Source organism: Vidua macroura, chromosome 24 (genome assembly GCF_024509145.1).
Source record: "Vidua macroura isolate BioBank_ID:100142 chromosome 24, ASM2450914v1, whole genome shotgun sequence".
NCBI classification, from domain to species: domain Eukaryota; kingdom Metazoa; phylum Chordata; class Aves; order Passeriformes; family Viduidae; genus Vidua; species Vidua macroura.
In genome coordinates, this window is record NC_071594.1 from 6,686,994 (window position 1) to 6,701,400 (window position 14,407).

The following is a 14,407-nucleotide window of genomic DNA, read 5'->3' on the forward strand; positions in this document are numbered from 1 at the left end:
TCAAACCTGGGATGTGGCTGGAAGAGTCCATAAAACAGCACGGAAAATCCACAGTTCCCCTTCAAGCTTTTAACGTAGAATTCCCAAATGGTTTGGGCTGGAAGGGACCTTAAAGCTCATCTCAATGGGCAGGGACACCTTCCACTATCCCAGGTTGCTCCAAACCCCATCCAAGCTTGGATGATTTCCAGGGATAGAAGTTCTAGTCTGTTTCCCACATCCTCAGCTCTCCCTGAGGACAGGAACACAACACAGCTCTGGGAACTGTCAGCAGGAGCCCTGCTGCAGCTGACTGGTGATCTGCCTTTGAGTGCACCTGCAGGTTCACCCTTTACAGTAATTTGGCATTTGAGACTGAGATTAATTATTGCCCAATTGCTCCTTAAAGCTTTGCTGCAAGGAAGGTCAGAGAGAAAGGCCCTGCTGGACACAGAGGCAGGAGCTGGGCTGCAGAGCTGCCCTGATCCACAGATCACTCCATCCACAGTCCTGAGGGTTGAAGGAACAAGAAACTCCAGAAATCAGCCAAGAATGATTCACCTTTTTATTAGGAAAGGCAGAAGTGTGTTTAACAGTGACAGGCATTCAGTGAAGTGCATGGGAGGCACAGTGCCATTCGAGGGTACCATCAAGTCGTTCAAAGAAACCAAAAATTACAAGAAATCGGGCAGAAGAGGGTTAAAAGAAGCTTGTGCTCCTCACAGAGTACCCTAAAGCCGTTAGATCAATCTCACTGTGTACCTCACCCTCAATCAAGGAGCTGGGGGAACTTCAGGGAGGACAATTCTCACCTCAGAACCACATTTCAATTAAAAACCCACGTCTGTCTCTCGCTGGTTGCAGCAGGCAGGATGTCCCCTGCCCGCCCTCCTCTGGCACAGCAGAGCTCTGCTCACCCCCAAGCAAAGCTGCTACTGAAATCAGACAGCAAATGAAAACAAATGTAAAGGGAGCCGAGAATGAAAGATTCTCTTCTCCCTGCACTGCTCCTCTTCATGTGAGGTAAGTGGTAAAGTCCTGGTGCCTCTGGTGTTTTTTTGTTTGTTTGTTTTTTTTTTTAAATTATTTATAAGTCTCAGGAAAAAACCTCTCCAAAACACACCCCTGAATTCTGCTCAGTTCTGGTTCCACCAGTGATGTTTGTGCCTCATGACACCCACCACAGATGCCACCAGTGCTGTGGCTCACACCAGTGACCCTGTCCTTTCCCCAGCCCGGGGGAGGGCAGACCCTTCACCCTGCCCTGTTCCCCAGCCCCAGCTGCAGCTGCCCCCACACCACCCGGGCTTTCCAGGTAAACTGGAAACTGCAGTTTAAAACTACCAAACCAGCACTGGGTAGGGCAAGAGAACCCAGAGAAATCAGATTTTCCTGTGCCCTGAGCATGCATCCTGCTGGGAGCAGGGACCAGTCAAGACTCCAGTCCAGCCACTGCCTCCAGGACTGTCCTCAAGGCTGAGATGAAGGATTGCAGTGCCTCTGGCTTTGCTTCATTTTGCTTCACTGAAACCTGCAGCTCTGAATCTGCTGCCTCAAGCAGGAGCTCTGTGAGGAAGAGGCAGCCTGAGTCATCCTGGGCACTCAGATAAGCTTTCCAGGGCTGGGCTCCAGCTTTGCTCATGGCAATGGTCTGGATGTGCACAACACGAAGGGCTGTCTGCATGGTGTCTGCATGGACAGGCCCACGCCAGGCCAGAGAGAGCTGGCAGCTCGTGTCCAGGCTCAGCCACATCTTCTCAAACTGTTCTGCAGTCAGGGAAACATCAGGAATCAAGCTTAGGCTGCCTGCATCAGGATGAGCCTTGAGGAGCTCTTTATTCCCTTCAGACATTGGAGTATCAGGATGAGCCTCGGGGACTTCCTTATTCCCTTCAGAAACCAGTGATTCTGAAATGAAAGCACAAACACTTGTGAGATGCAGCCCCCAGCTCCACAAAGCCCATTTGATGGAGCAGAGGAAGGCTGGAATCCCAGTGCCACCAGCAGCATTTCCTGGGCCAGCGAGTGACCAGCCACACACTGCACACCAAATTCCCACAGCACCCTGACCTTCTTCCAAACAAACCCACGGGAGAACATCTTGGTTGCCCAGAGGAGCTGTGGCTGCCCCTGGATCCCTGGCAGTGCCCGAGGCCAGGCTGGAACAGTGGAAGATCCCTGCCCATGGCAGGGGGTGGAAGAAGAGGAATTTCAAGGCTCCCTTTGACCCAAACCATTCTGGGATTCTGTGTTCTGCTGGCAAGGTGAGAGTGGCTCCCAGAGGAAGGTGAGGCAGGTTTACCTGTGTCTCTGTTCCTGGAGTCAGCACAAGGAGAGCAGGAGTAAGAGGGTTCCACAGGCTGCTGAGCAGTGGCCAGTGCCCAGCGCTCTCTGCCATAAACTGTGGCCAGAGTGTTGAACTCCAAAGCCCAGGCATTGACAGGCTGCTTGCTCTGGTCCCCCAGGAGCCCCAGGGAGGGGTCAGACTTGGGGCTGCACAGGACCCTCTTCACTTCCTCCACCCCAGACTGCAGAAGGCGGTAGTAGAACAGCCCACGGTCCCTCACGGCCATGTCCTGCTCCTCCTCTGGAACCACAGACACGCAACCACGGAGAATTCTGTCAGCCACACTGCCCCACAGTACTAAAAACAGACTTTGAGGCATACAGTGCAAGCCTGCTTACAGGCAGACAGCCAAAGGACAAGGGGGAATGGTTTTAAACTAACAGAAGGCAGGGTTAGATGGGATATTGGGAAGGAATTCTTCCCTGTGAGGGGGGTGAGGCCCTGGCACAGGTGCCCAGAGCAGCTGTGGTTGCCCCTGGATCCCTGGCAGTGCCCAAGGCCAGGCTGAACAGGGAAGGTGTCCCTGCCCAGGACAGGGGGTGGAACTGGATGATCTTTAAGGTCCCTTCCATTCTGATTCCACGACTCCACACTCATCAGCCAGCCGGGGGCCAGGCAGCAGCCTAAGGCATGGAACCACCTGGAACCAGCCTGGACGGCCTCCTGAGAGCCAGGACGCTGACACAGCCCGGGGACACAGCCAGAGCAGGTCCCTCAGAGCTGTGGGGACACAGGGAACCCACCAATGCAGTAGTAGAGCAGCCTGCCCAGCATGTCCTGGCACTCGGCGGGCCGGGCCAGGAACAGCCGCAGCAGCGCCGTCAGCAGCTCCATCTTCACTGCTGGGAACGACTCCGACTTCACGTTCTCCACAAAGTCCTCCAAGACGTAGGGAGCGTTCGGGATCTTCTCCCCATGGGTGCCCAGGAGCCAGACCAGTGCTTGTTTGCCCTGCAGGAACCACAGGGACACCAGCAAACAGCTGCTGTGTGCTGGCACCAAATTAGCACACTGGGAGAACAAATCTGAGGATTTCTGGTTTTTGCCCCCAGCCTCAAGGCAAAAGGAAGCTGAGCAGTCCTTGTCCATCCTCCCCCTCACCTCGCTGTCCTGGATGGTGTCCTCACAGCCAGGCAGGGCCTGGCACACGGCATCTGTGCACTGGGGACACAGCCAGGCCAGGTCCCGGAAAGCACGGACCACAGCTGCGAGGAAAACAAGTTATCAGCATCCCCCAAGAGTCATAAAAACCACTAGGGAAAAGAAAAAAAATCACTTAAACCCCCCCCACTCAAGGGGCTTTGCAAATCTCTGCCAGGAGGGTCAGTGCCCTGCCTGAGACTGTGATTTGAGGCATCCTCCTTCCCAATCCCATGACACTGCATTTGTCAGAGCAAAGCTGCACCAGGTCCAAAATAAAGCACTGAGACTTCAGATTGTTCCTCTGCTGGAGAGCAGCCTCTCTTCCGGCCACTGCCAGCCTTTAAAAAGCTCTGACTCATGATGCTTCAGACACACGAGGTTAGAATGACAAATTAAAGCTGACCCCGATTCAAAATGAGGCTCGTGTACTTTAGGGCAAAACTTGAAAGGTTTTGCTGCCCACTCAGACACACCAACAGCTCCTGAGATGGAATTCAACAGCTGAGTGCAAGTGTGTGGTTTTCAAACCTGAGAGCAAGACCAGTTAAAAGAGAACAGCAGGAACAGCAGCGATGTGAAGGTGGATCTGAGGGCAGAAGAGAAAAAAGGAAGCTTGGGCACAACTGAATCAGACTATTATGTGAGGAACAGAAATCAGAGAGGTCTAAAAGACCTGTTAATCATCTTGGCTGTCAAACAGACAGCAGAATGTCTCTGCTGAGCCCCTCACTCCCTGAGTCAGCAGGTGGCAGCCAGAAAGAAGCATGAACACAGCTACAACCACCTTCCCCCTTCCCACAGAGAGCAGTTCCTGCAGAAGGAACACACCTTACACCCCTCAACCCACCTGGAAAACTTCCAGCTGAAGGTGCCAATTAAACTGAAAGCCAAGTGCCTTTGAGTTTGGGATCACGAGCTCCAGCAAAGGCACCTCCTGGGAGCATAAACCAGCAGCAGCCTGCAATGGTTACCTGAGGTGATGTGCTCCTGCTGAAGCCCCAGAAGCTCTGTCAGAATCCCCACACACTGCTCTGTGTATGTCCTGGCAATATTGGCTGCAAGGATGCCAAAAAGACAAAAAAATCGACCTTCTATCAGAGTGAAACAGGAATCATGAACCCAGCTACTCATCACAAACTCTCTTTAAAGAAGCAGTCTCCCTCCTTTCCTTTCTGACTACTATTTCTGAAAGTGTGGCCAAATGAGCTTGTTCTCCACACCAGGGACATGTTCTTTTTTTTTGAGGCCATGCCTCAGAAGATTTCTGAACTTTCCTTAAATGTAATACATTAAAAAGGGCATTTTATCATCCCCCAACTTTCTCCTTAAGAATACTGTAATATTTCACCTATTTTTAAAGCTCACAAAACCAAAACTATCACCTTAACTCTGCCCCCATCACAACTCAAAGAACAAGCAGGGATTAGAGCTCCTCCACCCCCTGCACAGCTTCACTGAGTGCCAGGAGGCCCGTTAACAAGATGAAATGACACATTTCCTCTGGAGCATCTCCTCACAGCACCAGATTCAAGGACTTTCTGCACAACCTGAAGCAGCTCAACGCCAGGACTTCTGAAACAATCAGTGCTTCAGAAACGCTCTGACACAAACCCCTCCTGGGCAGGTTGGTGTCCGTGCTGCTGCAGCACAGAGCAGTGATTTGGTGCCTGCCCAGGCACCCCTCAGCAGAGAACAGCTCCCCTGAAAGGTGCAGGGCTGCAGCCAAGCCAAGGCACAGCTCTCACCTATGGCAAAGATCGCTCCCTGCGCCAGCTCCTCCGACACGTCAGTGCAGTAACCCTTCAGCTCCTCCAGCACCTGCTGCACGTTCTCATCGTTCACCAGCTCACACAGCACCTCCATCTTCTGGCATTTGATGTAGTGGGGCTCCGAGTAGGAGCAGAAGAACTTTTTGTAGTGGCTGCTGAAGTGGCCGGGCAGGCTCCTGAGGATCTGGCGCACGTGGCAGAGCGCGGTGAAGCAGAGCTCCCTGCTCTCCGAGGTGCAGGCAGACAGCAGCGGGCCCTTCACCCGCACCAGCACATCTGCCTGCACATCTGGGTACTCCCTGGCCAGCACCAGGAACAGCTTGGTGGCTGCCATGACGACGCTGGTGCTGCTGCTCTTGAGGTAGCCGTCGAGCAGGTTGAGGATGTCGAAGAGCTCGTCCTCGCTGCGGGGTTTGTAGCGCAGCAGGAAGGTGAGCACCTCGCTCTGCCCCCACTGGTCCAGGTCAGGCATCCTGCCAGGGGCACAGGGAGTCAGGAACATCTGTGCAGAAAAGGCTATGTGCCCCACAAGCTGCCTGTCTGCACAGAAAACGTGAGAACAAGAGAAGCTTCCAGCACCATCTTAATGGCAAAGAAAACAAACCTGTTGAGGAGATGATGGGCAATGGGTTTGTTGATGACAACACCTCCCTCCTTCTTCAGGATCTCTTCCAAGGCCCTCAGACAGTTCACGACCACAATGGGGTCCTGGTCACGAAGCAAACTGTAGAGCTCGTTCACCAGAGCACCATCTGCAAGGCACAGAGCTCCCGCCGTCAAGATCTGCTGGCACGCTGCAATGTTCTCAGTATTCCGTTAATTACCCTTAATCGCCTTCTCTCTCCTTCTGCCCTGCAGCCACGACAAGGCAGGGGCAGCGCAGGGACCCCAGGGCCGAAGGTGCATCACGGACACAGCACCTGCGCGCCGCCAGCCCCGCGGCCACCGCCGCCAGCCCCAGGGCCACCACCGCCAGCCCCGGGGCCACCACCAATAGCCCCAGGGCCACCACCGCCAGCCCCAGGGCCACCACCGCCAGCCCCGCGGCCACCACCGCCAGCCCCAGGGCCGCCACCGCCAGCCCCAGGGCCACCACCAACAGCCCCAGGGCCACCGCCGCCAGCCCCAGGGCCACCACCGCCAGCCCCGCGGCCACCACCGCCAGCCCCAGGGCCACCACCAATAGCCCCAGGGCCACCACCGCCAGCCCCAGGGCCACCACCGCCAGCCCCGCGGCCACCACCGCCAGCCCCAGGGCTACCGCCGCCAGCCCCGAGGCCACCACCGCCAGCCCCAGGGCCGCCACCGCCAGCCCCAGGGCCACCACCGCCAGCCCCGCGGCCACCACCGCCAGCCACTCACCCACTTCGCAGTCCCCCTGCAGCTTCACCATCTTGGCACAGCCCAGCACGGCCGCCCTGCGCACGTAGGACGCCTTGTCCCGCAGCCCGTTCACCAGCGGCTGCTGCAGGTACTCCTGGATCCCGGGCATCCTGCGGGAGGGCAGCCGGCCGTCAGCGGGCCACGGCGGCCCGGGGCCACCCCGCGGCCCGGCCCGCACTCGCCGCACCTGAGGCCGCACATGGTGCGCAGGGCGAGCCCCCGCACGGCCGGGCTGGGGTGCGCGCAGTCCTTGCGCAGCGAGTTGACGGCGAGCAGCGCCAGCTGCGGCTGCCGCGGGGCCTGGGCGCGCACGTAGAACGACACCAGCTTCTTCTGCACCACGTCCGGCACCGCGCCCGCCTTCACCATCTCCGGGAACAGCCCCGACACGTCGGCGCCCTGCGCCATCAGCCTGCGGCGGGCACGGGGCTCAGCGCGGCCCGGCGCGGCCCCGCGCCCCCCGCCCGGCCCGGCCCGGCCCGGCCCGGCCCGCCGTACCGGATCACGCGCAGCACGGCGCCGCGGTACCGCGCCGGGTCCGCCTGCACGTGCGGGTTCGACAGCGCCCGCCGGAGCTCCCGCTGCGCCTCCTCGCCGCCCAGGTACGGCATGGCCCCGCGCCCGTCCCGCTCCTAAGCGCCGGTGCCGCTCCGAGTCCTAGGACCCGGTGCCAGTCGCAGTCCCGATCCCGGTCCCAGACCCCAGGATGCGGTCGCGGTCCCGGTCCCGGTCCCGATCCCGATCCCGATCCCGATCCCGGTCCCGGTCCCGGTCCCGGTGCCGCTCCCCCCGCCGGTTCCACCGCCCCGCCCACGTGACCCCCGGGCGCGCAACACCGCCCCGCCCCTGGCGCGCGGCCCGGCCCCGCCCCGCGCCGCCCGCGCGTGCGCGGCGCTTCCCGCCAAAACCGGCGTGAGGGGAGCGGGGTCCTCGGCCACCATGAACGGGGCGGTGCTGGCCGGGACCCCCATCGCCGTGGACTTCTGGAGCCTGCGCAGGGCGGCCGGCGCCCGCCTCTTCTTCCTGTCCCACATGCACTCGGACCACACGGTGGGGCTGTCCAGTACCTGGCACCGCCCGCTGTACTGCTCCCCGCTCACCGCCCGCCTCCTGCACCACCGCCTGCAGGTAGGTGTGTTCCGCCCGCCCTGGGCATCCCCACCTGCCTGTCCCAGCCCTTATCGTCTGTCCTGCCCAGCCCTCATACCTCGGCCGCTGCAGGTGCCGATGTGCTGGATCCGGCCGCTGGAGGTGGGGCAGAGCCATGTCGTGGGCGACGTGACGGTGACGCTGATCGACTCCAACCACTGCCCTGGCTCCGTTATGTTCCTTTTTGAGGGCACCTTCGGCACCATCCTCTACACAGGTACAGGGCAGGTTCCCACAACCACAGAATCACAAAACGGGTCAGGTTGGAGGGGACTGCAGTGGGTCACCTGTTCCCAACGCCCTGCTCAAGCAGGGTCGCCCCACAGCACATGGCACAGAATCGTGACCAGACGGTTCTGAAATATCCTCCGTGGGGGAAGCTCCATGGCGTCTCTGGGCCCTGCCCTGCCATCCCTGTCCTTGCAGGAGATTTCCGCTACACGAGCGCCATGCAGGGCGAGCCGGTGCTGAGGGGCCGCCACATCGACCGCCTGTACCTGGACAACACCCACTGCCACCCCCAGCGGGCCCTGCCCTCGCGGGCGCTGGCCACCCGCCAGGCTGCCCACCTCATCCGTGCCCACCCGCAGCACCACGTGGTCATCGGTGAGTGCTGCCCTCCCTTCTGCCAGCACGGCCCCGGCCAGGCCTTGCGTCCCCCTGCCCCGTCCCTGAGCCGCTGCTCCCCCTGGCAGGTGTGTACAGCCTGGGCAAGGAGACGCTGCTGGTGGACCTGGCGCTGGAGTTCAGCACGTGGGTGGTGGTGAGCCCCTGGCGCCTGGAGCAGATGCGGCTGCTGGAGCTGCCGGACGTGTTCACCGCCGAGGAGGGCGCGGGCTGGATCCGCGCCGTGGACGTCGCCGAGATCTGCTGGGACGCGCTGGTCACCTGGAACACACAGCACCCCACCATTGCCATCATCCCCACGGGCAGGCCCGTGAAGGTCACCCACCCCAACATCCACCTCATCCCCTACTCGGATCACTCGTCCTTTGAGGAGCTGCGCGAGTTTGTCAAGTGGCTGAAACCCTGCTCCATCATTCCCATTGTGAAGGGTGACGTGTGCCAGGATTACTTTCAGGAATACCTGAGCTCTGCTCCCCAGGTACTTCCCGACTTCAAAGTCCCAAAGCCCGTGCACAAGTGTGGACAGCAGCAAAGCCAAAGGAGGGGGCACAAACCCACAAGTCTCTGGAAAACATCCCCGGGGAGTTCTGTGCCCCGAGGGGTCGTTTATGAGTCCCCAGAGAAAAATACTGAGAAACCTGAAGCGTTTACACATGCTAAGGTTCCTCAGCACTCCTGTGAGCCAGGTCTCTGCTCAAAAGAAGCCTGCACTTGTCACAGGGGTGAGAGGGAACAGCTGGGAACAGCAGGAGCAGCACCTGCTTCCAGTGAGCACCTTGCAACTGGATTTGCAGAGCAGTATTTACTCACTCCCTTAAATGTCCTAAAGCAGTTTTCTGCACAGAAGTTTGATCAGCTGGTAGAAGACTTTCTTCGGGAGGGAGACACGCCCTGAAAATCTGTGTGACGTTGCTGGTGCTAGTGCAGCAGGTAGCAGTGTTTCATTCTGCTCCATGCTCAGGTTTCCCATTAGGAGAGAGGAGCTCGGCTCTGGGGCTCTACTTTCTTTACCTCTTTATAGAGGACAAAGAGGAAACTAGAGCCAGTTTGTAGATGGTACTTCCTAAAAACTTACTTATTTTTTTATCTGCTGTGTCCCCACACTACGCTGGGCACTGTGGTCCCACTGTCTGTGTGCCTTGTGTCCACCTTTTGCAGTGACTTGCCTGTCCCCTGTTAGAAAAGTCACTGAGAGGTTGATTCAAGCAGAGCTGCAGAGGGTGTGAGCTGTCTGCAGCTGAGTAATTGATAGCTGGAATGTAATTAAAGGAGCAAGGGAGGGAATCTGAGAGCATCAAAGATTCTCCTTTCTGTTAAGTCTGTGATACTTCACTGACTATGAGCAGTTCATTCCAAAGTGAATTATGAATGTTCTGTATTAAGGTGCTTTTTAAAAATGCTGCTTAAAGAAATCTAGGAAATGAAGTGCCTTGAAATCCAATAATCTATCTGTTAATGAACTGATACTTCCAGCTTTTGCACCCAGCCAGCCAACTGCAGCTGGATGTTGTCCTGCTCTCCTGAAAGTGCCATCTCAATGCTAATTGGTAGTGCTTTTTCAGGTTTGTGGCTAGGAAAAGTAGGAATTGTCTGGGTTCTTGAGTTGTAGGCTTTGCAGAGTGGGTCACTAAATTCTCTGCAGTCTCTTGAACCTCTGAATTCTGTTTGATTGCAAAGCACTCCTGGTAACTGCCAGTGTTCTGCCTTCCCATTCTGCCTGCTCTTGTCCTGCAGTGGCAAATGGAATGGGAGATAATGAAACATCAGCCTGGTGGTGTGAAGTGATCAGTCTGAGCAGCACTGCTTGCAAAGATTGTGAGTGAACAACAGAACTGGCTCTGTTAGAGGCTGGGCATTTTCCCACTCTGGATCAGCTGCAGAGGCCTGGCCTGGCACAGCTGGGAAGTGTCTGAAGTGTGACAAACCAAACTGCAGCTGACTGAGCCAAACAGCACTGCCAGCGTTTCGAATTGGCCCCTCACATGGTCAGGGCAGCTGGAGTGGAAATGGTCACTGGACACTGTCCTGGAACAACAAACCAGTTTGTTCCTCAGCCTCCTGAGCCTCCTTTTGGTACTGTCTAGGCAAACTGTTTCAGAATTTTCTGAACATAGCGTCCTACAGCGCCTTTCCAAGCGGCAGCTAGATGGCTTGAATTCCCTGAACTGAGACAGAAAAGGAAGTTTGCTCTTGGAGGAGAGCCAGGCCTTGTGCAAAGCAAAGGTGCCCCTGGGTGCAGCAGTCACAAACAGGGCTATCTGGAACAGTCAGAGTGTCGACAGCCAGAGCGGGGATGTTTGGAAAGCTGTTTGTTTGGCAAACGTGGATCCTGACTCCCAAGCCTCCCAGTGCTTTCCCAGGCATGGCAGTCTTTATCCCTGTTACATAAGGAGTGCCTGCCCCTGGAACTGCTGTGGCTCTGCCTGCCAGCTGCCATGGGGACGTTGGAAGTGACAGAACAGTGTCACACTGCACGCAGGGCAGCAAGGGCAGCTTGAGCCTCCTGCTGTGGGCCCTGTGTCCTGCTGCTTGGACTTTTCTGTGTGGATTATTTCCTAATCAAACTCAACTGCAGAGCTCTGTCAGGTGGGTGTGAGTGGAGACACCTGCACGTTTTGTAACATGGAAATGACAGTGCTGTGCTTGTAAGTGTGCTGCCTGCTGCTGCTGCCTGGGAGATGCAGGCTGTTATTTAAATATTGTTGAAATTCAAGTGACTCATTTGACAGGCAGGGAGTGAAGCACTGCCTGAACTCCCAAATTCCAGGTCCTGCTTTGAGCAGCCTCTGCACTGCTGGGGAGGAATGCTCACCTTCTGAGTCACTGCTCCACTTGGGCATTTTGCAAATGACCTGGGAGATCTGATGTTTTGTGGCATCCAGCCTTTCCTCTTTTATTCTTATCATCTATTTATTAAAGTCAATGAGGTGGAGAACCTCCTGGTCAGCCTCTGGGCAAAAAGGAGTTCTAAATGGTAATTCTTTACAGAGGTAAATCTGAGCTTTAATCATGCACAAACAAGTGAACATTGCAGACGTCAGAGTCTGGGAAGAGGGAATTATCCATCATGCCAGGCCAGGGAAGCCTGAAATTTCTCTGTGGCTTTAAAAGGCAATAGAAGCAGGAGAGACTTGACCAACAGTTTGTTGGAAACCTTTGCCTCAGCACAGCAGGTGAACAAGGCATTTTAGTGCCAAACATTTCTTCCTTGTTAGGTGTTTAAATACTACTTTTGTGTGCTATCCTAAAATGCTGAAAAATAAAATGTGGCCTTGTGGGGAAAACTGGAATTGCTGACTGTCTGGGCTTCTGGACATCCTTCAGCTTCCCCTGAAGATGGGTTTAGTGATGGACCTGGCAGTGCTGGGTTAATGGTTGGACTCAGTGATCTTAAATGAGTTTTCCAACCTAAAAAATGTCATGAAGTCTCCTGGCAGTAAACATTTGGCTCTTACAGGCCTTGTTGTCCCTCACACTTGTCTCCATGATTTCCCTCTTTTCCTGTGCCCCAGCCTGGCTCACAGGGGAGCAGCTGGAGTGTCGTGGAGAGCAGGCTCTGAGCCTGCTGCCCACAGGTGTGTTTTGCTCACAACAGTGGCAAGGAGAAGCTGCAGCCCAGCAGCTGGGGGGATCTGAGGGCTGCATGCTTATCCTGGTAGGGAACAGAACGTGCTCTGGGCAAAGTCCTCCCAAATCTATACACACAGAGCATGCTCCAGCTGCTTATCTCTGCTCCACAGTTGGGAACCAAGCCCCAGCGGGGGGAAGCAGCTCGGCCAAGGCCTTGCAGAGGAACAAGGAACGAGCGGAGATCCCTTTGGCAGGTTTTCAGTGCTGTTTTACCAAGCTGTGATCAAATTCTGGCACGTTGTGAGGGCAGGTTCTGGAGCAGAGCTGCCTGGGGAGGGTCAATCACTGCACCTTGAACAGCTCAGTTGGCTCTAACTGCTCAAAACAATGGGAAAGCAGGAAGAGTGCCCTGTTTATGCTGTGGAGAGGGGAAAATGGCTCTCTAGGTTGTTGTTGAGAGGCTGAGGTAAAACTTGCCTTGCTCCTGTGCTCCACAGAGGCAAGTGTGTAATGTCACCTTGCAGGGAACACCCCAGAGCGCTGCTGGGTTGGGTTTCTGACTCTGCTTCCCCAATTACAAGGCCAAAGCACTCCCAGCAACTTCTCCCTTCCCTGCTGCAGAGCTGCTCTCTGTTCCTGCAGCACAGGGGCTTCTTTCCTAGATTAAAAAAACTGCAATGGTGAAAGCTTTCCTTCACCAGAAAATGAATGAGTCTGCATAATTACCTCTACGGTGTGCTGTCACTTTGGACTTACTCCAAAGCCTAAAATCTTTGTGCTTTTTTATGGAGTCCTCTGAAAAGGTACTAGAACATGTTGAAAAGGTTGAGTCACCTTGATCATCAAGTGAGGTGCTGCCTTCAAGTGAGCTCCTGTGGCTGTTCTGTGTGTGTTTGTGAGTCCTTCTGCTGAATTTGGGCTCTTTTGCCACGGCCACTGCCGTGCTGAAGTTCTTCTCGCCGTGGCTTTGCCCTTGGCCAAACCCCAGCCTGAGGCACAAGCAGCCACGGGTTGTGCAATAAAAACCTTTGGGACAGACCTTGACCAGGAGCCTCTTGGCTGGGACTTGCTGAGCAGATGCTGGGGGAGGTGAGGATCGTGTTCCATGTGAGCCTGCAGAGGATCCTGAGTGCAGGACTGCGACCTCCCTGTCTCAGAGGGTGCAGAGCTCCTGGACAGTGTTTTGCTGGAGGGGGTTCACACTTGTGCTGCTGTTCATGCTCCCAGGAAGCTGGGAGAGCTTTCCATAGAATCACGGAATGGGTTAGGTTGGAAGGGACCTTAAAAAGATCATCAAGTTCCAAACCCTGCTGTGGGCAGGGACAACTTCTACTACACCAAGTTGCTCCAAGCTCTGCCCAACCTGGCCTTGGACACTGGCAGGAATGGGGCAGCCATGGCTTCTCTGTGAATCTGAGGCCTTACCACCCTCTGAATAAAGAATTTTTTTCCCCAATATCTAATCTAAACCTACTCTCAGTCTGAATTTTGGTAAGAGTATTTGTAATTGTTATTTTTAAATGTTGTCAACTTTTGCAAAAAAGCCAATAAACGTCTCTGTAACACTGACTTTGGAAAAGGCTGAATTGAAATGTTGTGGAGTTCTTGGGTGGGTGATGGTGACCTGAATGGACTAAATCCCTTCTTGGAATCATCTGACCTGTTCCCAGCTCGCTGTGCCAGCAGGGTCATCGCGGAGCACGTGGCACGGGATTGTGTCCAGATGGGTCTGGAGTATCTCCAGACAGGGACACCCCACACCCTCTCAGGGCACTCTGTTCCCTCACAGGAAAGAAGTTCTTCCTCATGTTCGGGTGGAACTCCCTGAGCATCATCTGGTGCCATCGCTGGCTCCCGGAGCAGAGCCGGGACCTTGCTCTGACACCCGGAGCGCGGCCCGGCTGAGCTTCCCGTGCCCGGCCCGGCCCCGCTCGGTTGCCGGTGCTGTCCCGTTCAGTTCCCCGGCCCGGTCCCGTTCGGTTCCCCGGTCCCGCTCGGTTGCCGGGCTGTCCCGCTCGGTTCCCCGGTCCCGTTCGGTTGCCGGGCTGTCCCGTTCGGTTCCCCGGTCCCGCTCTGTTCCCCGGCCCGGTCCCGCTCGGTTGCCGGTGCTGTCCCGTTCGGTTCCCCGGTCCCGCTCGGTTCCCCGGTCCCGCTCGGTTCCCCGGCCCGATCCCGTTCGGTTCCCTGGTCCCGCTCGGTTTCCCGGCCCGGTCCCGTTCGGTTGCCGGTGCTGTCCCGTTCGGTTCCCCGGCCCGGTCCCGCTCGGTTCCCCGGCCCGATCCCGTTCGGTTCCCCGGTCCCGCTCGGTTCCCCGGTCCCGCTCGGTTGCCGGGCTGTCCCGCTCGGTTCCCCGGCCCGGTCCCGCTCGGTTCCCCGGTCCCGTTCGGTTCCCCGGTCCCGCTCGGTTCCCCGGTCCCGCTCGGTTCCCCGGCCCCGCTCG

The 14,407-nt window shown here is 56.7% G+C and overlaps 2 protein-coding genes across 3 annotated transcripts; one reads left to right on the plus strand and one right to left on the minus strand.

Moving 5' to 3' along the window:
• Positions 1-521: 521 nt before the first annotated feature.
• On the minus strand, positions 522-7,382 carry AP4B1 (adaptor related protein complex 4 subunit beta 1). 2 transcript variants are annotated; one of them, XM_053998004.1, is made up of 10 exons: positions 7,120-7,382; positions 6,809-7,033; positions 6,601-6,731; positions 5,843-5,990; positions 5,215-5,711; positions 4,441-4,524; positions 3,428-3,531; positions 3,070-3,277; positions 2,282-2,566; positions 522-1,887 (listed from the first exon to the last, which is right to left on the minus strand). In XM_053998004.1, exons 1-10 carry the CDS (start codon positions 7,230-7,232, stop codon positions 1,412-1,414), a joined length of 2,271 nt encoding a protein of 756 aa, XP_053853979.1. In that variant the 5' UTR covers positions 7,233-7,382; the 3' UTR covers positions 522-1,411. The 2 variants fall into 2 exon arrangements, with proteins under 2 accessions (XP_053853979.1, XP_053853980.1); XM_053998005.1 differs by lacking the exon at positions 6,809-7,033.
• A 24-nt stretch (positions 7,383-7,406) lies between these two features.
• Positions 7,407-9,724, plus strand: DCLRE1B (DNA cross-link repair 1B). The gene is made up of 4 exons (XM_053998006.1): positions 7,407-7,749; positions 7,843-7,987; positions 8,197-8,376; positions 8,466-9,724. Exons 1-4 carry the CDS (start codon positions 7,561-7,563, stop codon positions 9,290-9,292), a joined length of 1,341 nt encoding a protein of 446 aa, XP_053853981.1. The 5' UTR covers positions 7,407-7,560; the 3' UTR covers positions 9,293-9,724.
• Positions 9,725-14,407: the final 4,683 nt, after the last annotated feature.